Source organism: Hippopotamus amphibius, chromosome 17 (assembly GCF_030028045.1).
Source record: "Hippopotamus amphibius kiboko isolate mHipAmp2 chromosome 17, mHipAmp2.hap2, whole genome shotgun sequence".
In the NCBI taxonomy this organism is placed as follows: Eukaryota; Metazoa; Chordata; class Mammalia; order Artiodactyla; family Hippopotamidae; genus Hippopotamus; species Hippopotamus amphibius.
This window is the reverse complement of record NC_080202.1, coordinates 39,345,373-39,371,832: the sequence shown is the minus strand read 5'-3', so window position 1 is coordinate 39,371,832 and position 26,460 is coordinate 39,345,373. Positions and strand designations below refer to the sequence as shown.

Here is a 26,460-nt window from a genome sequence, read left to right as displayed (position 1 = left end):
ACTATACTCCAGATACCCAGGATCCTGTTATGCTCTGCCCTGAGGGCCTCAGGTTTGCTTCCAGAGCCTGAGTGGACTGCTCTTCCAGATTCCTCCCTCTGAGAACTGATTTTGCCACCGAAAGGGTGACCAAAGAATGGTTATTGGAAAATATGGATGGAGCATGGATCATGGACGGGGATGTGAGACTCCTCAGGGGATGGGATGGGGGGCTAAAAATAGGGGTGGCAGGACACTGGCTGGAGGCCATGATGTTCTGGTTATAAATGTTAGGGACGACCTGCCCACAGGACAGGAAAGGGATGAGGGCTGTGTATAGGGAGGCTCAGATGTTGGAGTCAGAGGTGGGTAGCATTGCTTTTGGCTTCTCACTGCGGGGAAGTGGGGAAGAAGGGCTTCCTCAAACGCTGGACATAATTACCTACAATATGGTTCCATAGGATAAAGTGAGACATCATATTGTTTTTAATAAACACTTCTTTAAAGAATAGTTTTAGATTTATGCGAAAATAATTGAAGATAGTAGAGGATCCTTATGTAACCCACACCCGATTACCCCGCCCCCTTGTAACCTCTTACATTAGTATGGTACATGTTACAACTAATGAACCAATATTGATACATTACTATTAACTAAAGTCCATGCTTTATTCAGATTGCTTAGTTTTCTCTTAACGTTCTTCTGTTTCAGGATCACATCCAGGATACCAAGTTACAATTAGTCATCATGTCTCCTTAGGCCCTCTTAACTATGACGGTTTCTCAAACTTTCCTTATTTTCGATAACCAAAACCTCAGTTTCCTCGTTATGTAGTCAAGCAGTATGCTGGGCCAGGAGATTCCAAGAGGACTGCCAGATTTGGGGGTGAAGTAGTGGGTGAGGTGTGTACAACTGACAGAGACTTAATGTCGCTTCTGGAATACAGGCGTGGAAATCAGAAGAACTCTAGTAGATCCAGAGATTTAGGAAAACAAACAAACAAAAAGGCCAGGAAAGAGAAAACTTATTGCTGAACGTATGTATGCCACACCTTTGGTGTGCCTAATGACTAGCGGGTGATGAAAGGGTTTCGGAACGAGATTTAAATACTTGCTCTAGAGTGACGTCACTGGACCATGCCAGATAGCCGGAGGCCTTTCGAGAGCCTTTCCCCCAAGGCCCCTGAGTCTTTGCGATGCCTCAGCTACTACTAGTCTTTCCCTGAAGGAGAGAAACAACGTCGGCTGACTAGCTTCGTCTCGTAGCTTCCTCGCTAGCAGAGTCCAAGGAACTACAATTCCCAGAAGACATCTTGGCGTGACCCGTCTCTTGCTGCATTCCTATTGGTTCATGTTTGTTACCCCCAACCAATAGAAAATTGACTCTTTTATAAGTGCCAAAATGGCGATACCTAGGATCTAGAACTAGATTGTCCGGTAGGCTTAAGTTTGGGGAGGTGGTGGATGAAAAGGAAATAGGCAATTATAGTTTCAGGGCTGGGGAAAGTGGAGGAAATGGGGAGGGGGAGGAATCTGGATTTAGGGTGGTAGTGGCTGAGGGACGTAGCCAGAGTTAAGGGCGTATTTAGTAAGCAACCGGAACTGGCTTAACCCCTTGCTACCCATTTATTCTTTGTATTAAGCGCCTTTGACACCCTCTTCTTAGTGCTCTAGTTTAAAGAAGGATGGTTCAGGAGGGAAGAACCAGACAGGATCCCTACTTTGCCCCTTTCCCTTTTTCCGTTTTCTAGTTCTGCCTCCTTAAATATTCCTGTATCTTCTCCATTCCATTTAACTCTGCACTGCCTCCCCCCCCCCCCCCCGCGCCGTTCTTTTTCTCAGAATCCCCTCTTCCCTTCTCTAGCTCGATTTCTCCCACCTCAAAGCTGACTGCCACCAGCCCCGCCTCCTCAGAGTGAAATCATGAAGGTGGTAAACCTGAAGCAAGCCATTTTGCAAGCTTGGAAGGAGCGATGGAGTGACTACCAGTGGGCAATCAACATGAAGAAATTCTTTCCCAAAGGAGCCACCTGGGACATTCTCAACCTAGCAGGTCTCAAGTGAAGTAGGAAGGAAGGATGGGAGGGCTAAACCCAGAAATGTTAACCACACAGTCTTCCTTTGTTATTCCCCTTGCAGACGCACTACTGGAGCAGGCCATGATTGGACCTTCCCCCAATCCTCTCATCCTGTCCTACCTGAAGTATGCCATTAGTTCCCAGGTAAACTCTTCCACCTATTCCAGAGAGTGAGGGTTTGAAGGTGAAAGATTTGGAATACAGTTGTCAGCTCACACTTTCTAGGTGAATTTGTTTGACCACATCATTTCTCTGAGCCTCAGTTTTCTTGTGAAAATAATACTTCATTGGTTATGATGGATATTACGATCACTTATTCCATCAATAAATACTCACAGATGCTTGTATGTGCCAGATGGTGCCATAGGCTCTGAGGATTTAGCTGTGAACAAGGTCTAATCCAAGCACACAAGGAATTTAGTGGGTAATACAGGCATGTAAATAAGCAGTCAGTCACAGGATGGGATTATGATATAGGCTAGCACAGAGTACTATGGGAGTACATAGGAGGGATACCGTATCCAGTCTGAGCAACCGGGGAGGAAGTGATGTTTAAACCAAGACGTGAGTGTTGAGTGGGAGGTAGCCAGGTGTGTTGATGAGCGTGTACAAAGCAGAGAGAAAAGCATATGCAATGGCTGGGAGACAAACATCACATGATGTTTAGAAACTGAAAATAATGTTGTATGGCCAGAGTAGCAGTTTTGGTCTCAGGACCTTTTACACTCTTAAAAATTGAGACTCTTTTAGAGCTTTTGTTTATATGTATTATATCTATTCATATTTACCTCTTTAGAAATGAAAACTGAGAAATTTAAAATAATTTATATACTTAAAAGTTATAAAAAGTAAACCCCTTATGTGTTAATATAAATAACATTTTAATGAAAAATAATTATATTTTCCAAAACAAAAAAAAAATAGGAATGTGGCATTGTTTTACATTTTTTGCAAATCTCTTTAATTTTGGCTTAATAGAATATAGCTGAATTCTCATAGCTGCTTCTGCATTCAGTTGTTGCAGTAGGCTGTTTCAGCTGAAGTATATGAAGGAAATCTGGCCTCGCACATCAGGTATTTAGTTTGAAAAAGAGAAGAACATTTTAATAAGCCTTTCAGATAAATGTGGATATTCTTTGACATTACGCTAAAGTTCAATAGATGATGTGAAATCACATCAGTGAACTTTTTATACTCTGTTACATTAAAATCCATTGGTCTCTCTCTTGCATTTTGAATAGATCTTTTACCCACGTACGTTTTTATAATATCATGAATTGGTCATTTGGTAAATATCCATTACTAAGTTATATAGATATTCTAATTGTTGACACGTTTAATTACATAATGTCATCATATGGCATGGAGCCTCTGGGATATTCCACTATACAGTTGTAACAGAACAAGAGTGAAAAAGGCAAATAACATCTTAGTAGTATTTTAAAAATAGTTTTGACCTCGCAGATTCCCAGGGGCTTCTGGACCATATTTTGATAACTGCTGGGCTGGTGCTTCAAGGAGGAGAATGGTTTAGAGAGAAAGACAGAGGTTAGGTCATAAATGACCTATGGGTGACGCTAAGTAGTTTGGACTTTATCCTAGGGTGACAAGTAATCATTTAAAGGATTTTAAGTGGAGAAATAGTGTGATAGGATTTGTGTGTGTGTGTGTGTGTGTGTGTATATATATATATATACACTATTTAACATGCAATAAAATGTACAGTTCTTAAGATTAATTCACTGAGTTTTAGAAATTGTGTATACCCATGTCACTAACTTACAAAATAAGATACAGAACGTTTCCATTCTCCCAGATAATTTCCTTGTGCCCTTTTCCTATAACCATTAAATGTTTTCTATGACCATAGATTAATATTGTCTACATTTGGATTGCATAGAAATGGACTCATATAGTATAAACTCTGAATGCTCTTTTATGTAACATAAGTGTTGTTGAGCTTTATGTTGTTGTGTATGTCAGTAGTTCGTCCTTTTTTTAAATTGTTAAATAGTATTCCTCAGCTGGCACATAGTTGTTTTTTCTTTTTAAGATTTATTTTATTATGTATTTATTTGTTTGTTTGTTTTTTTATTTATGTCTGTGTTGGGTCTTTTTTGCTGCACACAGGCTTTATCTAGTTGTGGCGAGTGGGGGCTGCTCTTTGTTGTGATACATGGACTTCTCATTGCAGGGGCTTCTCTTTGTTGTGGAGCATGGGCTCTAGGTCCACAAACTTCAGTAGCTGTGGGGCATGGGCTCAGTAGTTGTGGCTCGCAGGCTCTAGAGTGCAGTCTCAGTAGTTGCGGCACATAGGCTTAGTTGCGGCGAGCCATGTGGGATCTTCCTGGCCCAGGGATCGAACCCATGTCTCCTGCATTGGCAGATGGATTCTTAACCACTGCACCACCAGGGAGGTCCCTGGCACATAGTTCTTATGCTTCCTTTTTCTCTTGGCATCAAGTCTGCTTTCTGTGTTAGCACGTATTCATCTACCTTGTTCTTTTTAACTGCTGCCTAATGTTCCACATGTACTGTAATTTAGGTAGTTTTAAATTTTTTACCTGTATAATCAGTGTTTCACTGAACATTCTTTTTTTAAAAAATATTTATTTATTTATTTTGCTGTGCGGGCCTTAGTTGTGGCATGCGTGATCTTTAATCGCAGCCTGGGAACTCTTAGTTGCAGCATGTTGTGGGGATTTAGCTCCCTGACCAGTGATCGACCCTGGACCCCCTGCTCTGGGAGCGGGGAGTCTTAGCCACTGGACCACCAGGGAAGTCCCCTCACTGAGCATTCTTATACTTACCTGCCTGCATATCTGGGATTATTTCCCTAGGATAGATACGTGGAAATGGAATTGCTGATTTGAAGAGTGCACACGTATTAAATTATAGTAGATCCTGCAAATTGCCCTCAAAAAAGGATTGTATCGGGTTATACACGCTCCATTAGTGCTTGATAGTAATTGCCCCATACCTATGCCAAGGTCGAATCATATAAGATTATTTTCTAGAGAGACAAAAAATTACAACATGTTATAAGATGTATTTCCATGATTATGATGTTGAGCATATTTTTTCATGTTTATTGGCTCTCTGTATATATTCCGTGAATTACTTATGAATATTATTTGCCCATTTTTGTATCATTAGTTTATTTTTTTAGTAATAGCTTTATTGAGATATAAATTACATATCATACAGTTTACCCACTTAAAGTGTACAGTTCACTGGTTTTTAGTATATTTAGAATTCTGCAACCATCATCACAATCAATTTAGAACATTTTCATCATCCCAAAAAGAATTCTTACTGATTTTTAAGCTTCTTTTAATATATTCTATCTTGTAATCGTTGTGTTATTTATGTTTTAAATTTTCTTTCTATCACTTTTTTAACTTTATCATTTTATTTTCTCAGCACCCAGAATTTTATTTATTTATTTATTTATTTGGGCCATGCTACGCGGCTTGCGGGATCTTAGTTACCCAATCAGGCATTGAACCCGGCCCTCGGCAGTGAAAGTGTGGGGTCCTAACCACTGGACTGCCAGGGAATTCCCCAGAATTTTAAATATGTATTTGTTGTCAGATTTAACCATTTTTTCCCTATATAGGTTTTGTCTTGCATAAGGGCTTCCCTGATCCAAGGATCAAAATATAGTCTTTAATTTCTGCCAACACTTCACATTGTGTAATCCATTTAGAATTTATTCTGGTGTGAGAAAGAGATCCAAATTAATTTATTTTTCCAAATAGGTGGACGGTTGGCTCAACAGCCTTTATTGAATAGATCATTCTTTGTCATATCTTAAATTCTCTCATAAGCAAGGGTCTATTTCTTGACATTCTAGTATATTTCATTGACAGATTTGTCTTTTCTTGTACCAGTACTTTACTGGTTTAATTACTATACCTTTATAGTATGTTTGATATCTTGTTAAGCAAGTGTTCCCTTAGTTTTATTTTTCAAAAGTTTCTTGGCTGTTTCCAGACATTTTCTTTTCCAGACAGGTTTTAGAATCAAATTCCTTAAAAAGCCTATTGCATTTTGATTGGGGTTTCCTTGACTTTGTGGATTTGGGGGATTTGTAGATCAGTTTTAGAAAGATCACTCTGGTTGTAGTTTGAAGAATGAGTTGGAGGGAAGTAAGACAGACGGCAGGGAGACAATTTTTCTGTAAGGGACCAGATAATAAATACTTCCCAAAAAAAAAAAATACTTTCAGCTTAGCAGGCCATATAGTCTGTGCCACTACTATCCTGTCATTATTGCTCAAAAGCACGTATAGGCAATATATAAATAAATGGACATGGCTGTGTCCTGATACAACTTTATTTAGAAAAAAGGTGATGAGCCAGACTTAGCTTGCGAGCTGTTGTTTTCCAGCCCCTGATTTTGGCTGTCGCAGTGATTCAGGTAAGAGATGATACTAGCATAAACTTGAGAAGTGGCAGCAGGAAAAAAAAAAGATGAGTTCAAGAACAATTTAGGAAGTGGCATCCAGTGATTAACTGGATAAAGGGTGTGAGGGAGAGGAAGAAGTCAAGGCCAGTGTCTCGGTTTCTGGTTTGGACATCTAGATGGCTGATGGGATCGTAAGGAGACAGTGGGAGAAGAACAGGACTGTTGTTAGGGTTGGGATGCAAATGAGTGGTGGAGACGTCTTGTTTGATTCTGGCCTTGTTTCATGGAAGGAGCCTGTGTGGGCTGTCAAAGAGAAGACACTCAGTAGGCAATTGAACATCGATGTCTGGGACTCAGAAGGAGAGGTCGAGGCTGGAGCTACAATTTAGGAGTCCTCAGCCGCTGGTGGTAATTCAAGTTATGGGCATGGATGAGGTTTACCCAGGGAGAGTGTGCAGAGGGAGCAAAGAAGTGACCCAGGCCATATTTCTAAGGAACCAGTCGTGTTTAAGGAACACACATAGGAAAAGAATTCCTCATAGGATTCTGAAAAGAAGGGGCCAATGAGGAGAGAAGGAAAACAAGATAGTGTGGTATCAAGAAAAGCCCGGGGGGTACTTCCCTGATGATCCAGTGGTTAAGACTCTGAGCTTTCAATGCAGGGGATACAGGTTCGATCCCTGGTTGGGGAACTAAGATCCTGCATGCTGCAGGGTGTGGCCGAAAGAAAGAAAGAAAGGAAGGAAGGAAGGATGGAAGGAAGGAAGGAAGGAAGGAAGAAAGAAAGAAAAGCCCAGGGAGGAGAGGACCGAAGGGGGAGGTATTTCCTGGTGTGAGATACTGCTGAGAGGTCAGTGAGATCAGAACTGGGAAGTATCCTTGGGGTTTAACAACAAGTTTGTTGATGAGCTCGCTGAGCGATTCATGCTGTGGGAAGGACAGAAGTGATTGGAGTGGGTCGCATTGCGAATAGAAGGTGGGGAAGTAGAGTGTGGAGAGACCTCTTATGACTGTGAAGAGAGCATGGTGGTTAATTGGAAATATAGAGTCTGCGGGAGGTCCTTTTAAAAATAGAAGATTCTTGAGATGAGTAAACTGATGGGAAAGGCGAGAGAGAGGAAGAGGCTGAAGTACCAGGGAGCGAGAAATAAATATATATGAAAGACCTCCATGACTTATAAAGTGCTATGCAAAATTAGTCATTTATTCTTCCCTCAGAGTCAAGAGGCTCTTTGGTCCAGTGCTGTGCACGTAGAGGGCACTTAGCAGTAGCTGAAGGGGTCGAATATGAAGAAGAGGGGATTAGAGAGCAGCTGCAGAGTCCCTCCGGGCTGGCCAGATGTGCACTGGGCCACGAAGACGGGCTTCAGCCTCAGGGGCTGGTGGTAATTTAGAGCTTCTACGTTGGTAGATATATTAGGACTGGGATAGGTTGTAAGTCCTGCTGTGAAAAACGGTTCACCGTGTGGAAAGTATTTTTAGGTCTCTAGAGTAGCAGGGCTTTATTGATACTGTTAGCAGAAATTTACTGAACAGAATTCTGAATTTGAAGACCATAAATTCATAGTAACTAATGACATCCCTTAGAACAGACAGAATTGGGGGTTTCTCTTGTGGAAGTTTGGGGTCAGTTTTGAGTGGGAACATCCAGCTCCCCCTTCAGGTCGGTCTCCAGCAAGGTTCAGTTCACTGCCAAGCTCTTGCTATGGGGACGTCAGTTATAAATAAACAAACACTCGCCTGGAACGTTATGGTCATCCTGCCTAGGCAGGCTCCCAACTTTCTGGTCCCTGTCAGACACCAGCTATGGCTTCACAGCATGACCCGCTGAGAGTGGCACTAAACACTAATTGTGTATTTAAGTCCTCTGTGTGTGTTGTTCCTCTTTATCCAAGAATACTAGTTAAAAAATATCTGAACAGGGAGCAGCCTGTTCACGTGATGGAGAAATTACACGTGGAAGGCATTGCCAAGCATGTAAAATTCACCATACTGAGTCACTGAGGGTGACTCAGCTTTCTTCTTCTTTTTTTTCCCCTAATTTATTTATTTATTGGCTGCGTTGGGTCTTCATTGCTGCACGCAGGCTTTCTCTAGTTGCGGTGAGTGGGAGCTACTCTTCATTGCGGTGCGCCGGCTTCTCATTGCGGTGGCTTCTCTTGTTGTGGCGCACGGGCTCTAGGTGCACGGGCTTCAGGAGTTGTGGTGCACGGGCTTAATTGCTCACGGCATGTGGAATTTTCAGACCAGGGCCCGAACCTGTGTCCCCAGCATTGGCAGGTGGATTCTTAACCACGGCGCCACCGGGGAAGTCCAGCTTCTTAAATCTTTGGGAATTTCTCTTCCTCTGGTGAAGACAACCTATGAGGCAGGTGTTTATCCTGATGGTTTCTAGCATTGTATTCTGCTTTTTATTTTGGTATATTTTGCCACTGATTTTAAGTATAGAGTTGTAACTATTTTCTAGAGTATTATTCATATTTGATCAGCACGCTATAATTATTTTTTAAAAATATGACAACTTACAAGCTCTCTATAAGGTTTGATTTCATTCAGGATAGATTATTTCCTTTGAACTACATCTCCAATCTTACAATGGTGATGAATAGGTTTTACTAATAGAAATTTCTGTTAAGGTAAAATTTTTTCGGAATGCTAGTTACTAGAACTTATCAATCCAAAGCATTCATCAATCCTACTATGTGGTAGGCCCTGGGCTAGATCCTAGGGAAACATATAAATTTAACACTATTTCTGTTCTCAGGGATCTCACTGTTCAGATGGCATTTCGCAAAATGTGTTTTGCAGATACTAGTTAAATGAGATTCCTTGGCCGAATAAGTTGGAAAAGTACTGCTTGCTTCATCTCGAGTGATCTTAGAGATTCTCATTGTATACAAGTATATTATTATGGGTAAAAGCTGTCCTATAGTAAAGAAAGCTCTTTACTGAAAGAACCCTTTACTTTAAAGAAAGCTCTTTGTACATGTTTATTTCAGGGTTTCTCAAATTCATATCACACAGAAGCTCTGTGTATGCGTGTGCTTGTGTAAAACTTTCTTTTTTTGTATACATTTATTTTTATTTATTTATTTATTGTCTGTGTTTGATCTTTGTTGCTGGGCACGGGCTTTCTCTAGTTGCAAAGAGCGGGGGCTACTCTTTGTTGCAGTGCGCGGGCTTCGCATTGAGGTGGCTTCTCCTGTTGTGGAGCACGGGCTCTAGGCACATGGGCTTCAGGCGTTGTGGCACTCAGGCTCTAGAGCGCAGGCTCAGTAGTTGTGGTGCACGGGCTTAGTTGCTCCACGGCATGTGGGATCTTCCCGGCCGAGGGATGAACCCATGTCCCCTGCATGGGCAGGTGGATTCTTAACCACTGCGCCACCAGGGAAATCCCTGCGCGTGTGTAAAATTTTTTGACATCTTGAAGACCCTTTGGAACAGCATCGCCCAAAAGAACTTTCTACAGTGATAGAAATGTTCTGTATCTGCGCTGTCTAGTACAGCAGCCACTAGCCCCAGGTGGCTGTTGAGCATCTGAAATGTGGCTAGTATGATTAAGGAACTGAATTTTTAATGTTATTTGACTTTACTTTTGTTGTAACGTTAACTTTGATTTTATTTAACATTAATTTTAATGTTATTTAACTTCAATTTAAACTTAAACAGCCATATGTGGCTAGTGTCTTCCCTATTAGTGCAGCTTTGGAAGCTACTTTGGGAAATATTGATAATAAGGGTATGTTTTTACTTATTCATTCTACAAACATAATTAACCAGTTGATGGTGGTCCCTGAATAAAAGCGTCCTTGTCTTCAAGGAACTCCTGGTTTGATGGGGGTAGCAGGTACCTACTATGTAATGATGGGTGTAAAAGGGTTACTTGGAGCACCGAGAAAGGATTTCAGTTTTGGGTGGTGTCCTGGAGGCCTCCTAGGAGAGTATGTGTGATGAAATTCACTACCTATTTCAAAGTGCAGTTACTACCTATTCACTGCAGGAACAGTCTGTATGTCTCCAGGTCTTGTCCAAATAAAATCACCCTTAGTAGGAGCTGTAGGAGTAGAGTAACCTGAGCTCACTCGTGCCCATTCTTCTGCCCACCAGCAGTCAAACCTAGTGCTGTATGGTGGACGGTGAGTGGCAGGTGAACATGAGACAAGGCCCCTTTGAATCCCCCAAATCATCTTCTCCGTGGGTTTATGCTGGTGCTGTCAGTCATAGTGAGGTTGATAGAAGCAGAGATGGGCACAGTGCCTGGCGTTACTGGCTCTCTTTGGGGCTTGTGGAAGGCCTCTTGAAGGGGTTGAGATTTTAGGAGCAACTGTAAGTGTTTGTTCCTCTCGACTGTGGGACACCAGTTGCCTGAACTTTATCTTTCTTCTTTCCTTCCAGATGGTGTCCTACTCCTCCATCCTCACGGCTATCAGTAAGGTATGACCATAGCCACTCACAAGCGAGGCGGGGGGCGGGGGGACAGAGATACGGTAGTGACAGATGGGGCCCCACCTCCTTGACTGCTCTGGTTGTGTGACCTCTGGGGCTGGGCAGGCAGCACAGCGTGCCTCTGGCTGGCACGGCTGCCTTCTGTTAGAGGGAGGGGCATCCAGTGAAGTGGGGGCTGGCAATTAGGAGCCAATTTCCAACGTTGAAAGGCTGCAGAGCTTGAAACCTGGGGTTGGAGGAAAGATGTGCAGGGCTCCCGAATGTGCCAGCTGCCTCATGTGTGAGACCGTGGCGTGACTGGGACATTCTGTCGCATTGCCACTGTTCTCTCCACAGTTTGATGACTTTTCCCGGGACCTGTGTGTCCAGGCTTTGCTGGATATTATGGACATGTTTTGTGACCGACTGAGGTAATGGCACGGATGAGGGGTTACAACCTTCCAGCATCATCTTAGCGTAAAGGAGAAGCTCCCGGCACATAGGCTTAGGCACCTCTGTGGGTTCCCACACTTCTTCCCACCTGCTCATCTGCACCCACCCATCCCCATCTTTTTCTACTTACTCCCTTAGAACTAAAGTGCCTCTTCTCTATTTGGAGTAGCTCATTTGAAATCTTATCCAGTGGAAGCCAACAGGGCAGTCTTCCCCAGGACTTTGCTAGCTTCCCAGCTCTCTTCCCTAGTAAGGGAGTGCCAGGCACTCTGGGGAACATGGGTGTGGGTCGGATTTCAGCCTTTGGAGCAGAGACAGATTTTGCATCCTTTCCCGGTAGCTGTCACGGCAAAGCCGAGGAGTGCATCGGGCTGTGCCGGGCCCTTCTCAGCGCCCTCCACTGGCTGCTGCGCTGCACCGCAGCCTCTGCAGAGCGTCTCCGGGAGGGGCTGGAGGCCGGCACCCCAGCCGCCGGTGAGAAGCAGCTTGCCATGTGCCTGCAGCGCCTGGAGAAGACCCTCAGCAGCACCAAGAACCGGGCCTTGCTGCACATCGCCAAACTAGAGGAGGCCTGTATGTCCCCTGGTTCCCTGAGTCCCACCCGCCACTGCTCCCATAGCCGGTTCTTTAATTGAGAGGGGAGAGGCAGGATGCCATCCCACTTTTTTCCAGGAGGATCTGAAATCATCCCACTTCCTTTTTTTTCTCCCCATAAGCATTGCATACATCCCAGGGACTTGGGCAGGGTGGCACCCGAGCCAATCAACCAACAGGTATTTACTGAGCATTATTGTGTGCCCAGCACTGTGCCAGGTGCTGGGGGGGGTGGGGCGGGGGGCTGCCGAAGGAGCATGTGGCAGGGTCTCTGCCCTCAACAAGCGTACATGCTAGTGGGGAGCAAGGCTAATACCTAACATACATGGAAAAAATGAGGGGACAAGACAAGCACACCATCCATCCTTGTGTTTGTCTCCATGTTACTCATCACCTGAAAGCAAATGACTTTTGTGTTTGCGTGTTGCCTACAACATCCCTTTAAACACGGTACCCGTCTGCTCTCAGGCCTGTTGGGCCATACACCTCTTGATTCAGTGCAGATATTAAATATTGGAACCCTCCAGAGCCCGGGATCAGACAGATCAGCTGGTGGGAGGGAAGACAGGTGTTTCTGGAGATGGGGCCTGAAGGCCACAGTCTTGCTGATTGAGGCTTGGGACCACCTAAGGATCTCCTGTTGTCCAGTGACGAGAATACTGGCATGGCTTACACCCAGGTCTTTAGGACCTGGTTGAAGAACTTGTCATAGGATTGGTATATTTATTACTTCTGAAAATATGGCTTATTTCCTGTGAAAAGTCCAGAAAGATGATCACTATGTAAAAATGGGCTATGTTGACAGTTTCTTACCTATCTTGAGCACTTGACAAATGTTTATTGGCTGATAAGTGAATGAATACTTAATTTTACTGGATCTCAGGTGTTATCTTTTTGTTTTTTCCCCCTTTGCTACATGGAGGTTAATGGGTTAGTTGGTGTCATTATTCATCATTTGACCCTCTGGAAGTGTAACTAGGATAAGTGACTTATAAGTGGCAGACTATGCGGTGTAGACTGTGAGTTCAGACATTTAGGAGTAACATCACTGGGTTGGATCAGCTGGGTACGTCGTCAGAGGAGCTGGGGCTTGAACAGAGACCCAAAGGATAGTGACAGTGTGAGGGGCGAAGGTGAGTAGGAGGGGCTTTTCAGAGGGAAGAACAGTGAGGGCAAAGGCCCAGACAGGGTGCAGTTGAACACAGAAGGCTGTTGAGGAATCCAGCTTGACTTGGGTGGAGAGCAGTGGCCGCTTGCAACGATAATCTACTCTTGCAATGATTTGTGGCCACCTGCCTGTTCCGGCCACTGGACCGCAAGCCCCCTGGGCCTCTCTCTGTCACTGCCCATGTTCTGCTGTACCTAGTCTCTAAAGTCAGCTGCAGGTGACCCCTGGAAGTCGGGCCTCTGGGAGTGGTTTCTAGCGGCTTCCTCATTGGTGCTCACCCCCCTTCTGGAAACAGTGCATGCTGCCCTCAGGCCCCCAGCCTCCATGCCATCCTCAGGGGAAGCCTCCCTACGTGGTTTTGTGGCCCCAGGGGGGTACCAAAGTCAAAGAGTTTGGGGCCAGTCCCTCCCTCCCCTCTGTTCCCCATCATTCTCTGCATGTCCTTTTCTCTGCCAGCCTCCTGGACTGCCATTGAGCATTGTCTCTTGAAGCTTGGGGAGATCCTGGCCAATCTCAGCAATCCCCAGCTCCGGAGCCAGGCTGAGCAGTGTGGCACGCTCATTAGGAGGTACCTGCTCCCATGGGGATCCTGGTGAAGGGAGCGAGGAAGGGCCATGGGTGTGGGGGGGAAGATGTGGCCCCTGGCCCCACCCTTCTGCTCTCACCTCCTTTCCGACTCTTCCTCGCTCCCCTGTGTGTCTGTCCCCTCAGCATCCCCACCATGCTGTCCGTGCACTCCGAGCAGCTGCACAAGACTGGCTTCCCCACAGTCCACGCGGTGGTCCTGCTCGAGGGCACCATGAACCTGACCGGCGAGACACAGCCGCTGGTGGAACAGCTGATGATGGTGAAACGCATGCAGGTGGGAGGCCAGGGCTGTGTCTCTGTCCCCAAGGCGGGCTGGCTGTGCAGGGGCAGGAGGGAGGATTCTTCTGGTCTTTTGATCGAGAAAGAGGGTTTCTTTTGCTTCGTGGTGGAACGTGAATCCCAGTCCTGGTGGTTCTGTCAGGTGGAATGGTTTTGCCGTGTCACCTGCCATCCCTGGTTCTCATACAAGAGTCGGGGAGGTACCTGTGCTGCCCGTCTCTGACCTGCCTGATCCCCAGGGGCCAGGAGATGGGAGGGGGATGGGTACCCTCTTATGCCTCACCCTTGGGTCTTCCCACAGCACATCCCCACCCCACTCTTTGTCCTGGAGATCTGGAAAGCCTGCTTCGTGGGGCTCATCGAGTCTCCTGAGGGCACAGGGGAGCTCAAGTGGACAGCTTTCACCTTCCTCAAGGTACCTGGGACGTGGGGGCCACAGAGAGCCAGTCTCGGGATGGTTCTCAGAAAGAGCGGCAACACCCTGGACCTTTGCCCCACGTTTCTCCCCTCTGGCCTTGTGCCCAGCTTGCCAGGTCCTGCAGCACAACTTGCCCTCGGTGATTTTCTCCATAAGTCCCAGGGCTGTTCAGCCCGCTTGGCAGGCCTCTGTCGTGTCTTGGCACACAGGTGCTGTGAGCTCAGTCATCAGCCAGGTTGGCGCAGGGAAGCTCTGGGAGCCCACGTTCATTTAGGGCATATCCTTGTTGAGCCACAGAAGTCAGGGGTTCCTGGGCCCTGAGGCTGAGGGCAGTGGGCGCTTGGCTAGCCGTCAGCTTTCTGATTTGGCCCTTAGAGTGCTTTCACTTCCAGGGCAGGTGTGTTCCTGTCTCTGCCCAGAGCAGGGGGTGGAGGGGATGCCTTTCATTCTGGGTGAAAGGGAGAAGAAATTGAGCTTCCTTTTTTCCTCCTGCCTCACCCTCTAGATTCCACAGGTTTTGGTGAAGTTGAAGAAATACTCCCATGGGGACAAGGTGAGTTAAAAAAATAAGATGGGGAGTGGGCAGGGGAACAGGTGAATCCTTGTTTCTGCTTTGAAGAAACAAGGGCAAGGGAAGGGTCACTTGGGCCTAGCTGGGCAGCAGTGCGTTCTTGTGCCAGGGAGGGCTGGAAGCGGGGGCATCCCTGAGCACCTGCGGGCATCCACGCACAGAAGGCAGCCAGGCTGCTCTGGGGGCGAGGGTGCCCGGGATGACCAGGGGCGAGGGTGCCCGGGATGACCAGGGGCAAGGGTGCCTGGGATGACCAGGATCAGGGTGGCAGGGAGCAGTGTTGCCCCATGCTCTCCCCATCCAATCACTGGAAGCAATTGTAGGCTGTTGTACCCAGCAGAGTATCCTTGTGAGCCTGCATCACAGGCCGTGGGTAGAGCCCAGGACCTTGAAGCCAGATGGCGGTTTCTGGCTCTTTGCAGGACTTTACCGAGGATGTCAATTCTGCTTTTGAGTTCCTGCTGAAGCTTACACCCTTGCTGGACAAAGCTGACCAGCGTTGCAAGTACGAGTTCCCTTGCTCACCTCGCTCTGCTGGAGGAGTTCGGGCTCTTCCCCTGCTCTTTGTGCCAGGTCACCACCAGGGGACTGTCTCCTTGTCCGCTCCTCTCGGCAGGGCAGGAGGCAGCAGCCCCGGGGTTGCCGAGCACCGGGCCCCTCTGCCTTTCCTCAGGCACTCAGCATTGTCTTCATCCTAAATGAGGGAGGATGTCGGGCAGGGCCTCATTGCTCCCCCTTCAGTAATCCGTGCAGTATGGCCAGGCCCCCCATTATCTTTTTCCCTCACAGCTGTGACTGTACAAATTTCCTGCTCCAAGAATGCAGCAAGCAGGGGCTTCTGTCTGAAGCCAGTATGAACAGCCTCATGGCCAAGCGGTGAGTGTGAGCTCCTGGGCTGGCCCAAGGGCTCCTTGACCACCCGCCTCATGTCCAGACTGGGCTGCTGGGTGCCTTTTCCCTCCCACCTAGGGTTTGAATGGGGTGACGGGAACCACAAGGGACAGGAGACACTGATTTTTGCAGACCAGGGTTTTGCGCTGTTAAGGCTTTAACTCTCGCCCTCCTTTGTAGTCGAAGTAGAAATCGTCCAGCTCCCTTCAGTCTTAAATGAACTTTCAAAATAGATGTAACGAGTGGTGACAGTTAGAAGCAGTTACAATACTGGTTACGCTTTCATAAGCATCACCCGAGCCCAGCGGTGCTTATGTGCTTGCCACCTTCTCTGTGCGTCTGCTTCTGGGACTGGACTAGGAGTGAGTCAGGAATTCATCTCTATTCCCTTTCCTTCTGTTGACCGACTGGTTGTGGCCACAGCAAAGCAGACCGGGAGCACGCACCCCAGCTGAAATCAGATGAAAATGCCAACATCCAGCCCAACCCCGGACTGATCCTCCGCGCAGAGCCCACCGTCACCAACATCCTCAAGGTGAGTGGGGTGCCCTTCCCTCTTCCAGTTTCCCTCTACTTCCAGATAAGGGAACAGGCCACAGACCCCTCTCTCTCCTGATAACTTTGGAAGTAAAGAAAGGGGGAAGGTGAGGGAAGCGCCCCTGGAAACCAGTGCTCGTTGAGCATCACCGGTCAGCCAGGCGCCATGGGGGGTGCTTCGCTTGCTCGTGCGGAAACAACACCAAATCTCACAGCGGAGACCTCGCCCATCCCGACCCCACCACCATCCTCCCAGTTCAGCTGAGAGGGATGGATCAGAGAGCAAAGAATTTAAGGAATGGATTGCTAGATTGGAGTCAGATGCAGATTAAATCGCAGGTCGTGGTATCGCATTTAGTGGAGACGTATGTGCAGACAGAGAAACTGCGACTAGTCTGTATTTGGGGGTTCTTTTTTTTTTTAATGGATGACATCCTTTATTTATTTATTTATTTATTTATTTATTTATTTAGCTGCTCCAGGTGTTCGTTGCTGTGTGCAGGCTTTCTCTAGTTGTAGCAAGTGGGGGCTACTCTTTGTTGCAGTGTGCAGGCTTCTTATTGCGATGGCTTCTCCTGTTGCGGAGCACAGGCTCTAGGCCCTCGGGCTTCAGTAGTTGCAGCACAAGGGCTCAGTAGTTGTGGCTCACGGGCTCTGGAGCACAGGCTCAGTAGTTGCGGTGCACAGGCTTAGTTGCTCTATGGCATGTGGAATCTTCCTGGACCAGGAATCGAACCTGTGTCCCCTGCATTGGTAGGCAGGTTCTTAACCACTGCATCACCAGGGAAGTCCCCTGGAGGGGGTCTTCAGTGTTCTTCAGGACTTGATTTCCTGTCTTGTCCCCAGACGATGGATGCAGACCACTCCAAGTCCCCAGAGGGACTTCTGGGGGTCTTGGGCCACATGCTGTCCGGGAAGAGCCTGGACTTGCTGCTGGCTGCCGCCGCGGCCACTGGGAAGCTTAAGTCCTTCGCCCGGAAATTCATCAAGTAAGGAAAGCTGAGCCCCTAACTAGGGTCTGGGAGGCATGTCTGAAGGAGGAGGTGGCAGAGTAGGGCGAGGCACCGGGGTCTGGGTCTCCCCAGAGATGGCAAGGTGGAGCATCCCATCTGGAGACCTGGGGGAGGGCCCCGTTCCCTGGACGTGATGTGCTCTTTTCTCTTTAGCTGAGGATGGAGTAGGGGTGTTGGGCGAGGTGACGAGGTGTTGAACAACAGATGTGGAGGGCTTGTGTTCATACCCACTTATTAGTAAGGGGCTCTCAGATTCTGCTGACTTCTTGGATTGACCTGGAATTTGACGAATAGAACGTTGTTCCATTTAGCGAGCTATTCTCTGGGCCTTGGAAATCTTTTAAAGATAGAAAGAGTTCTTGTTTCTGTAGCCGTGGTGTTCCTTTTAAGTCGAAGCCATAATTCAGACGCTAGTGACCGCCCCTCTGAGAGGGTGGAGCCCCCAACCCCCGCAGCTCACTGCTCTGCCCTTGCCCTGGTTGCCGCGACCTGTCTCCATTCCTCCCGTAGTTTGAATGAATTCACGACACACCGCAGTGAAGAAAGCAGTAAGTCAGCTCCACACACCGCAGACCCAGTGGCACTGAAGGAGGGGTGCGGAGGAAGGAAGCAGGGCGGGAGATGACACTTTTGCTCGTCCTGGGGAGGCTGTGTTCTCCCCTGGGGATGACGGACCCAGGCTTTCGGGGAGCCTTGAAAGAGCGTCATGCTGGGAAAAGCGTTCTTCCCAAACCACCCTTTATCTGTCTCCATCCCCCGTGAAGATTTGGTCAGGTGTTGGGGGGAAGGAGGGTACCTGGAGTCTGGTTCCAAGGAAGGGATGATGTTCCAATTGAGACTCAAGAAAAGGATTCTGAGCCTTAGAGCTTTGAAGGAGCCGCTCGGTCCCTGACCTTCCTTGAGGCAGATGCTGAGCCCCTCCCCCCCAGACAAGGCCTTTGGGCCCCTGCCCTAGGCTGCGGGGTCAGCCCTCTCATCCTTCACAGCCAAGGCGGCCTCAGTTCGCGCCTTGCTCTTTGACATCTCCTTCCTCATGCTGTGCCACGTGGCCCAGACGTATGGCTCAGAGGTGAGTGAAGGGGAGCAGCCAGGATTGGGGCACCAAGTGGGGAGGGCCGAGGGGAAGGAGACGACCAGTAACTTTCCTCACACCCTAAACCCCCCTCCCCTCCACATCAGTCTCCTAAGCCAGTTAATTCTGGCTGCAGAAATCAAGTGCCCCGGGGACTTCCTGGCTGTCCCGTGGTTAAGACTCTGTGCTCCCAGTTCAGGGGGCGCAGGTTGGATCAGGGAAGGGAGATCCTATATGCCTCCCGGAGCAGCCAAAAAAGAAAAAAGAAATCAAGTGCCCCCACCTCAAGTCAATAGATGCCCCCTTGTTTCGTCCTGAGTCCTTCAGCACCACGCCCACCGCTAGGTGGCAGCACAGCCCCTGTCGTTCTCCCTCAGACCCACGTGTCCGCAGTTCTTCAGGCTGGGAGCGGGGAAGCCACTGGGCAGGAAGCGAAGTGCAGGGCGCTGCACCCCCCCGACCCCTCCTTTCTCAGGTGATCCTGTCCGAGTCAAACACAGGAGGAGACGTGTTCTTCTTTGAGACCTGGATGCAGACGTGCATGCCCGAGGAGGGCAAAATTTTGAACCCTGACCACCCCTGCTTCCGGCCCGACTCCACCAAAGTAGAGTCCCTGGTGGCTCTGCTCAACAACTCCTCGGAGATAAAGCTGGTGTCAGTGGCTTGGAGGCCCGCTCTAAGGGTGGCGGTGGGGGCAGGGCCCAGACCCTCTCCCTCAGCGCATCTCACGCCCCCCGTGGTGACCCTTCTCCCACCCCTGCCCCCTTGCAGGCAGATGAAGTGGCACGAAGCCTGTCTCAACATCTCAGCGGCCATCTTGGAAATCCTCAACGCCTGGGAGAACGGGGTGCTGGCCTTCGAGTCCATCCAGGTAGCCCCACCTTTCCGGCAGCCCTCTCTTTTCCCTGGGACGCAGAGGCCGTCTTTGATAGCTTGTTAGAGTTCGTAAGAACAGAAGGACCCTTAATCCAGGAGCCCGTGTGTGGATATTGATCTCCCCTGTAGTCATAGTCTTAGTGACTCCCTCCCACCCAGGTAACTTTGGGAAAATCAACCTTGTGGTGAAAAGAGGTGTGGAACGTGGCCCTGGACCCCACTGCTGCGCTGAGTTGCCCGTGGAGGCCGGGGCAGGTGATGGGCAAGGAATGGGAGAGAGTGGCCGCAGTCCCCCTTTGCCCCTCCCGCAGAAAATCACAGATAATATCAAGGGGAAGGTGTGCAGTCTGGCAGTGTGTGCTGTGGCCTGGCTTGTGGCCCACGTGCGGATGCTGGGGCTGGACGAACGTGAGAAGTCACTGCAGATGATCCGCCAGCTGGCAGGGCCTCTGTACAGCGAGAACACCCTGCAGTTCTACAACGAGAGGTCAGTGACCTGCCCCCTCCCTCTGGAGCTCCGCAGGTCTGTCATGAGAAACCAGCCCCTCCAAAAACCACTCCTCTCCCTCTTCTCTTACCTGACCGAACACGTCACTCTCTTCCTCGCTCACTCACATCCTCAGTCACATCTGCACTCATGGACTCCGCAGCACTTTGTGCGTGTCTCTGTGCCGGGAGTAGCTGTAACCCAACCCGTGCTGTGTGCGCGCCAGAACTGCAGACCCCAAATGGCTGCGATTCCTGCGCTCAGAGAGCTCGAGGCCTGGGATCTAGCTTGCCAGAACACAGTGCTTATCTTAGCTCCGTCACTCTCTGGGAACTGTGAGCCCATCTGTAGACTTTACAGGCCTTGGGCCTGTCCGCCCCCTCCCTACCCTGCTCCTCCAGGCGCAGCCATCTCCTGTGACATTTTCCTGCCTGGGCTTTTCAGGGACTTTGAGGACCTCCCTAGCGACTTCAGCTATGCTGAGTTCAGTGGTGTTGGTTCATTTACCCATCCAATAAGCTTTTTTAGAAAATGATGGTAAGAAATACAGAACGCGAGGTTTACCACATTAACCATTTTTAAGGGTACAGTTCAGTAGGTGTGTTAAGTATATTCATACTGCTGTGAAACAGATCTCCAGAACTTTTTCATCTTGTAAGTCTGAACCTGGACCCATTAAACAACGCTCCTTCCTGTCCTTCCCCCTGCCCTTGGCAGCCACCATCCTACTTTGTGTTCCTGTGAATTTGGCGACTTTAGATACCCCATGTAGGTGGAATCATACAGTGTTTGTCTTTTTGTGGTGGGTGTATCTCACTTTGTGTAATGTCCCCAGGGTTCAACCATGTCATCGCGTGTGTCAGAATTTCCTTCCTTTTTAAGGCTGGATGATACTACGTTCTGCTTATCCATCCCTTGGTTGGTGGACACGTGGGTTTCTGCCACCGCTTGGCGGTTGTGAATAGCGCTGCTGTGAACGTGGGCATGCACCAAGCCATGGGTTACGAGTGGTGACCCACAGGGTAGCCACCAGGATGTCTTTGAAAGGAGTGAAAACACTGAGCTGAAGGGAGGTGGGGAGGGCCTGTGAAATCACATCTCCTCTGTTTCCCTCGCCTCCTTCTTCACTCCTTCTCTCCTTCACCATCCTCCCCCCCACAACTAATGGAGTGTTTTCTCTGACGTAATCCGCTCTAAGCACCCGGACTCCTATCTGGGAAACCCTTGGCCCCATCGCGCAGGTGGAAGGAGTGGCCGTGAAAGTCACAGCGACTTTCCTAGAGCCACCCAGTGCTCCCCGGATGGTTAGTGCTCAGGCCCAGGCCTGCATTCACCGTCGAAGACTCTTCATGAGAAAATTCCTTACATTTGCCCAGCTGCTAAGGGCCGGGAAGAGTCCTGTGGGGCAGCCCTTGCGCCCCTGTCCTGGAAGTAACCGTTTACTTTGGGTGGAGGCCAAGGCTGGGTGGGGAACCCCCCAAGCACAGCCTAGAGGGAAGTGATTGTATTTATTTACGCCAGAGGATTGGCAGGGCCCAGGCCTGGGGGATGGGGGAAGTTGGAGAGAGAGAGAAAGTATGACTATATTGCTGGAATGACCTGGGGGAAGCAAGTGTCCCTGCCATCTCTCTCCCCCTCCCCTGCCAGTAGGCTCGGTGCTGGGAGCAGGACTGATGGGGTCAGGTCTCCTAGGGGTTTGCAACTTCCCCTTGTCTCCTCCCTCGGCATAGAATGGGGTTATGTCCCCCCTTTCCGTAACCCAAGTCCTGGAAAGAGTCAGGCCTGGATGTTCTCCCCGCCGCCCCTCCCGTCCCCGCTCCCTGCCTCCCCCAGGTACTGAACCTGGTGCTGCCTGGACTGCAGGTCCTCCCCTGCCTCCTCTCAGGGTGGTGATCATGAGCTCCATCCTGGAGCACATGTGTGCGGACGTGCTGCAGCAGACGGCCACGCAGATCAAGTTCCCGTCCACGGGCATGGACACCATGCCCTACTGGAACCTGCTGCCCCCCAAGCGGCCCATCAAGGAGGTGCTGACGGACGTATTTGCTAAGGTGCTGGAGAAGGGATGGGTGGACAGTCGCTCCATCCACATCTTTGACACCCTGCTGCACATGGGCGGCGTCTACTGGTTCTGCAACAACCTGATCAAGGTACGCGGGGGGTGGGGGGGGTGGGGGTAGGCTCGGCGAGCAGGCGTCCTCAGGCTGCGGGAGACGGCTGAGAAAATGCCTGACGGGACCAAGCGTGTCCGCTCCTCGGGCTTCCTGACCCCCAGTCTGGTCAGCCAGGCTTCTCTGCAAGGCCCGCTGAACATGCAGAAGATTCCTTGGACTCCAGAGGCCGGTCCTTGCCTCAAGAGCTCCCGGGCACTGAGGGGAGCTGCAGGATGTCGTTGCCCTTGTCGAGGGCCCTCAGCTCCTTGGTCCCCTCTGCCCCGTCCATCCAGGAGCTGCTGAAGGAGACACGGAAGGAGCACACGCTGCGGGCGGTGGAGCTGCTCTACTCCATTTTCTGTCTGGACATGCAGCAAGTGACCCTGGTCCTGCTGGGCCACATCCTGCCTGGCCTGCTCACTGACTCCTCCAAGTGGCACAGCCTCATGGATCCCCCTGGCACCGCTCTCGCCAAGTAGGATTCTGTGGAGACCCTTAAGTCCCCCCAGCCCGGAGTCCGGCACCCCACCTGGGCCACCCAGCAAGCTGGGCTGTGGGGAAGCCCTGTCCAGTGGGGCCTGATCAGCGTGGGCACAGAAACCCCCTTCGGGGTCCCTTTGATTTATACCCCCTTTTCCTGGACCCCTTTACCAGGCTGGCCGTCTGGTGTGCCCTGAGTTCCTACTCCTCCCATAAGGGGCAGGCGTCCTCCCGCCAAAAGAAGAGACACCGTGAAGACATCGAGGTAGGATAGGGGCCCGCCCCCGTTCACTTGCCCATGTGCTTGTTCAGCAGACGTTCACTGAGCTTTTCTGGTAAGAGGCGCCTTCCTGGGCACAGGCAGCCAGGCACGGTCCCTGCCTCTGGGCCGCTGTGTTGGGGTGACTGTGTGGGAGGGTCTCTCCCTAGGGTAGTGGGAGGGGCGAGGAGATGCTGCCTGCGGCTGTGGGGACTTGACTCCGAGCTAAGCTCCAGCCCTCTTCCTGGTCCTGGGAGGTTTGGGGCTGCAGGGGTGGGTAACGGTGACTCTTCTGCCCCCCAGGACTACATCAGCCTCTTCCCCTTGGATGACATGCAGCCCTCAAAGCTGATGCGACTGCTGAGCTCCAATGAGGAGGATGCAAATATCCTTTCGAGTCCCAGTGAGTGTGTGGATAGGGGCCAGGCGGGCTGTCTCCTTTCCTGGGAACTCACTCACTCCTACCTGAGAGCTACTCTGCTCTAGACCCCAGGTATCTCCCTGGCTGGTCAGAGAGGGTATGGTAGGAGTTTGCCCCATTTCATCCCCTGTGGCTGGAGAGGCCTGTTTCCTACCCAGGAGAGACCAAAGGCTGCTGTAGATCTCTTCCTAAGGGTTGAAGCTCTCCTCCCCAGATCCCATCCCAGCGCGGAGCACATGCTTGACCCTTCCCCCGCCCTCACCGCAGTGAGTTCACTGCCTTGGGCACAGCCTGTGCCATTGACTCATAGCTCTGACCTTCCTTCCCCTGAAACAGACCCTGAGGCCGCAGCAGGCCTGGGCTGGGACTTGGGGCTGCTCCCTACTCTTCCTGCCTGGAGAGCACCCCTCCCCCACCTACTTCCCTAGATGTCATCACCTCTCCCTGCCAAGGGCTCTTCCGTGGCATTTAATTTTTCCTGTTTCCGGAGATTTCTCCTGAGCCTAGAAGTTTCTCTGATGGCTTTTAGGGACTAGGGAACCAATTGTGCACTTGAGCAGAGGAAAGATGCCACCAACAGACCCTATGACCTTTGGCTACTTAGCACATCTTAGTCTCAGCTTCTTCGTCTGTGAAACGGAGATGTGAGGATTAGCGGTTTAACCCATGTGCAGCCCACAGATTGGCAGCTGGCGGTGCTGACCAAATGTTAGTCCTTCTCTCTTATCCGCTGTGGGGGTGTCGGTATTCGGGGGCCCGTGTGACTGGATCCAAGGACCTCCTCCAGGGGGGCCCTCCACCCGCAACCGGTGACGCTTCCCCTGGGACGGGGGTTGAAACGCAGGAGGCCATCACCTCAGCGCTCCCTCTCTCGGTCCCACAGCTGACCGGTCCATGAGCAGCTCCCTGTCGGCCTCCCAGCTGCACACGGTTAACATGAGAGACCCGCTGAACCGAGTGCTGGGTGAGTCCTCCCACGTGCGCCCCCGCCCCGCACCCCCTCTGCCACGTGCCGCACTCTGTCCTCCGTCTCCCCGGATGGCCCCAGGCCCCCGGGCTGCCCTGTCTCCCCCGGGCCCCCATCGTGTCTCTCTCTGGCTCGCCCCCAGCTTTCCTCTGTGCTTTCTTTTTTTGACATCCCCATTTTGGGGGGCAGCCTTAGCACATCTTTCTTCTCCCAGAATCTGACCTCTTCCCAAACCTTTCTCATGGAATTCTTCTCCTCCCCCCGTTTCCGTGCAGCCAACCTGTTCCTGCTCATTTCCTCCATCCTGGGCTCGCGGACGGCCGGCCCCCACACGCAGTTCGTGCAGTGGTTCCTGGAGGAGTGCGTGGACTGCCTGGAGCAGGGCAGTCGCGGCAGCGTGCTGCAGTTCATGCCCTTCACCACCGTGAGTGCCTCGCCCTGCGCCCGGCCGCCCACCCGCAAGCTCAGAGCCGGTCGGCGAGTGTCGGGAGGGCTCAGGGTCCGGCAGCCAGTAGGGAGGGGCTCCTTCCTTCTGGACATCGCGCCCACCGTCCCCCTGCTGAGCAGCTGTCTGTCTGTCTGTCTGTCTGGCAGGTATCGGAACTGGTGAAGGTGTCAGCCATGTCCAGCCCCAAGGTGGTTCTGGCCATCACGGACCTCAGCCTGCCCCTGGGCCGCCAGGTGGCTGCCAAAGCCATTGCTGCCCTCTGAGGGGCTTGGAGTGGCCGCAGGGGCTGGTGGGGAGGGTCCCAGCGCCCGGCGCTCAGAAGGGGATGTGTAGGAAGATGAGCCATCATGGCTCATATCCACGTGATGCAACCAGCCTCGGTCGGTTTCCAGATCTTTCCCCTGCTCCTGACTTCTGACCTCTAAGACGGCTCCCAGTTTCTTTCATAATTTCCTCTCCGCACTGCCAGTACCTGATGCGCGTGAGCAGCGTGGTTCCTTAGCTCAGGGCAGTCTCACTACACCGCCACCCCCGCAACTGCCATGCGCCCCTCCCCCTTCCAAGAGTGGGTGTACCTCTGAGGAGCTTCATAGGTGTAGGGTATGTGTGTATATGTACATATATATTTTTTTTGTACCTTTTTTTTTTTTTTAACATGAGGTGTGTTCACCTTGGCTCACTTGTAAATAAAGACCCTCGTGGATCCCTTTGTGACTGTCAGTGCTGTTGGTGCCTGTGTTCGATGGGGGTGGGGAACGTGTCTTCCCCTTAGCGCCCGTGCAATCCTGTGGTGGAGGAGGCAGCAGGAGGGTGCAGAGGAGGGCTGGGCTTAGGTTCCCGTGTTTGTCCACACAGTGGGGACAGGGTAGAGCTGCGGGAGCAGCTTCCCTTCCTCATACCTGCCCGCCGCCTGCCCCCAGCTCGCAAAGTCAGACTTACTCTGCAAAGGGAGAGGTTCTGGCTAAAGGCCCCGCTGGTGCCAGGGTCGGGTGTCCTGTTCCGATGTTCCCCCGCCCGGCCAAGCCCCACCCAGAGTCTGACTGGCCCGGAGTTTGATCTTTCCTCTCCAGAAGAGGACTGGGGATGAGGGGTGAGGTGCTGAGAAGCAAGGGGGGCTGAGGGCAGGAACTCTGTTTAACCCTTACTTGCCTGCTCCACACGTCTCCAAACCCCATTTCTTCAGGACCAACCAGCGAGGGGGGACCCTGAGCCACGCAGCTGGGGATTCTAGCCTCACTCAGCGCAACCCTGCTTCTAGGGAGCCAGATGGGGAAGGGAAGTGGGAGGTGACGCAGGAGCTGAGGATGGGGAAGTCTTGGGAGGGGACCTGGGGACTGGTTGGCGGTCTGGACATCCCGGGTCTGGTGGAGGCAGCCCAGAAGCACGCGTGCATCTTCAGCTGAGGGCACAGAGGTTTACCTACAACGTGTGCTGTGAAGCAGCCCCTCCAGTCTCCCCAGGTGTGAGCTCAGGCCTCTTGAGCCCATGAGGCCCGAGACAGGCAGGAGGGCGGTGGGCTCCCTGCCAGATTGCAGGCAGAGCTTGACGAGGGAGGGAAGTGCCGAGCCTGGAATTTGCGGTCTGACCCAAGCTGTCACCTCGATCCCAGCTTCCTGATCTGTAAAAGGCCCTTCATAATTCTGTCTTCCTGGGCAGCTGTGGGTGAAGGTGTATGGAAGATGGTAAACTGAAGCTCTGTGTAAATAGTGAATCCTCCCTATAGCTTCAGGCCCCGGTCCATCTGCGTCTGGACTGTTGAGCCCCCACCCCTACTCTCTCCTCTCCCGGTCTTGTGACCCCTCTGCCTGCTAGGCTGCAGCTCCACCAGGGCAGGGACCACGCCTGCCTTGTTCACTGCCTTGTCCTAGCACCCGGCCCAGTGTCTGTACCGAG

At 50.8% G+C, this 26,460-nt stretch overlaps 1 protein-coding gene and 1 non-coding gene across 3 annotated transcripts; both read left to right on the top strand.

The window, feature by feature from the left end:
- On the top strand, positions 1–25,277 carry MED24 (mediator complex subunit 24). Of its 2 annotated transcripts, XM_057716057.1 has the most exons (28): positions 1–182; positions 692–1,416; positions 1,844–2,032; positions 2,119–2,201; positions 10,863–10,901; positions 11,250–11,323; positions 11,686–11,918; positions 12,062–12,118; positions 13,564–13,675; positions 13,819–13,969; positions 14,276–14,389; positions 14,898–14,945; positions 15,386–15,468; positions 15,753–15,839; positions 16,278–16,389; positions 17,238–17,380; positions 17,915–17,952; positions 18,391–18,473; positions 18,952–19,130; positions 19,248–19,347; positions 19,664–19,839; positions 21,725–21,989; positions 22,286–22,467; positions 22,647–22,737; positions 23,035–23,134; positions 24,036–24,116; positions 24,395–24,543; positions 24,714–25,277. In XM_057716057.1, exons 3-28 carry the CDS (start codon positions 1,903–1,905, stop codon positions 24,828–24,830), a joined length of 3,027 nt encoding a protein of 1,008 aa, XP_057572040.1. In that variant the 5' UTR covers positions 1–182; positions 692–1,416; positions 1,844–1,902; the 3' UTR covers positions 24,831–25,277. The 2 variants fall into 2 exon arrangements, with proteins under 2 accessions (XP_057572040.1, XP_057572041.1); XM_057716058.1 differs by lacking the exon at positions 12,062–12,118.
- On the top strand, positions 18,209–18,312 carry LOC130841126 (small nucleolar RNA SNORD124). The gene has a single exon (XR_009050164.1). It is a non-coding gene; the product is annotated as a small nucleolar RNA SNORD124 (small nucleolar RNA).
- Positions 25,278–26,460: the final 1,183 nt, after the last annotated feature.

Excerpts from the sequence above, each read along its gene's own strand:
- MED24 (XM_057716057.1), top strand. The coding sequence starts at position 1,903 with ATGAAGGTGGTAAACCTGAAGCAAGCCATTTTGCAAGCTTGGAAGGAG. Across the intron at positions 15,469-15,752 it reads AAAGCTGACCAGCGTTGCAA|CTGTGACTGTACAAATTTCC; the intron begins GTACGAGTTCCC and ends TTTCCCTCACAG. Across the intron at positions 21,990-22,285 it reads TCTGCAACAACCTGATCAAG|GAGCTGCTGAAGGAGACACG; the intron begins GTACGCGGGGGG and ends CCGTCCATCCAG.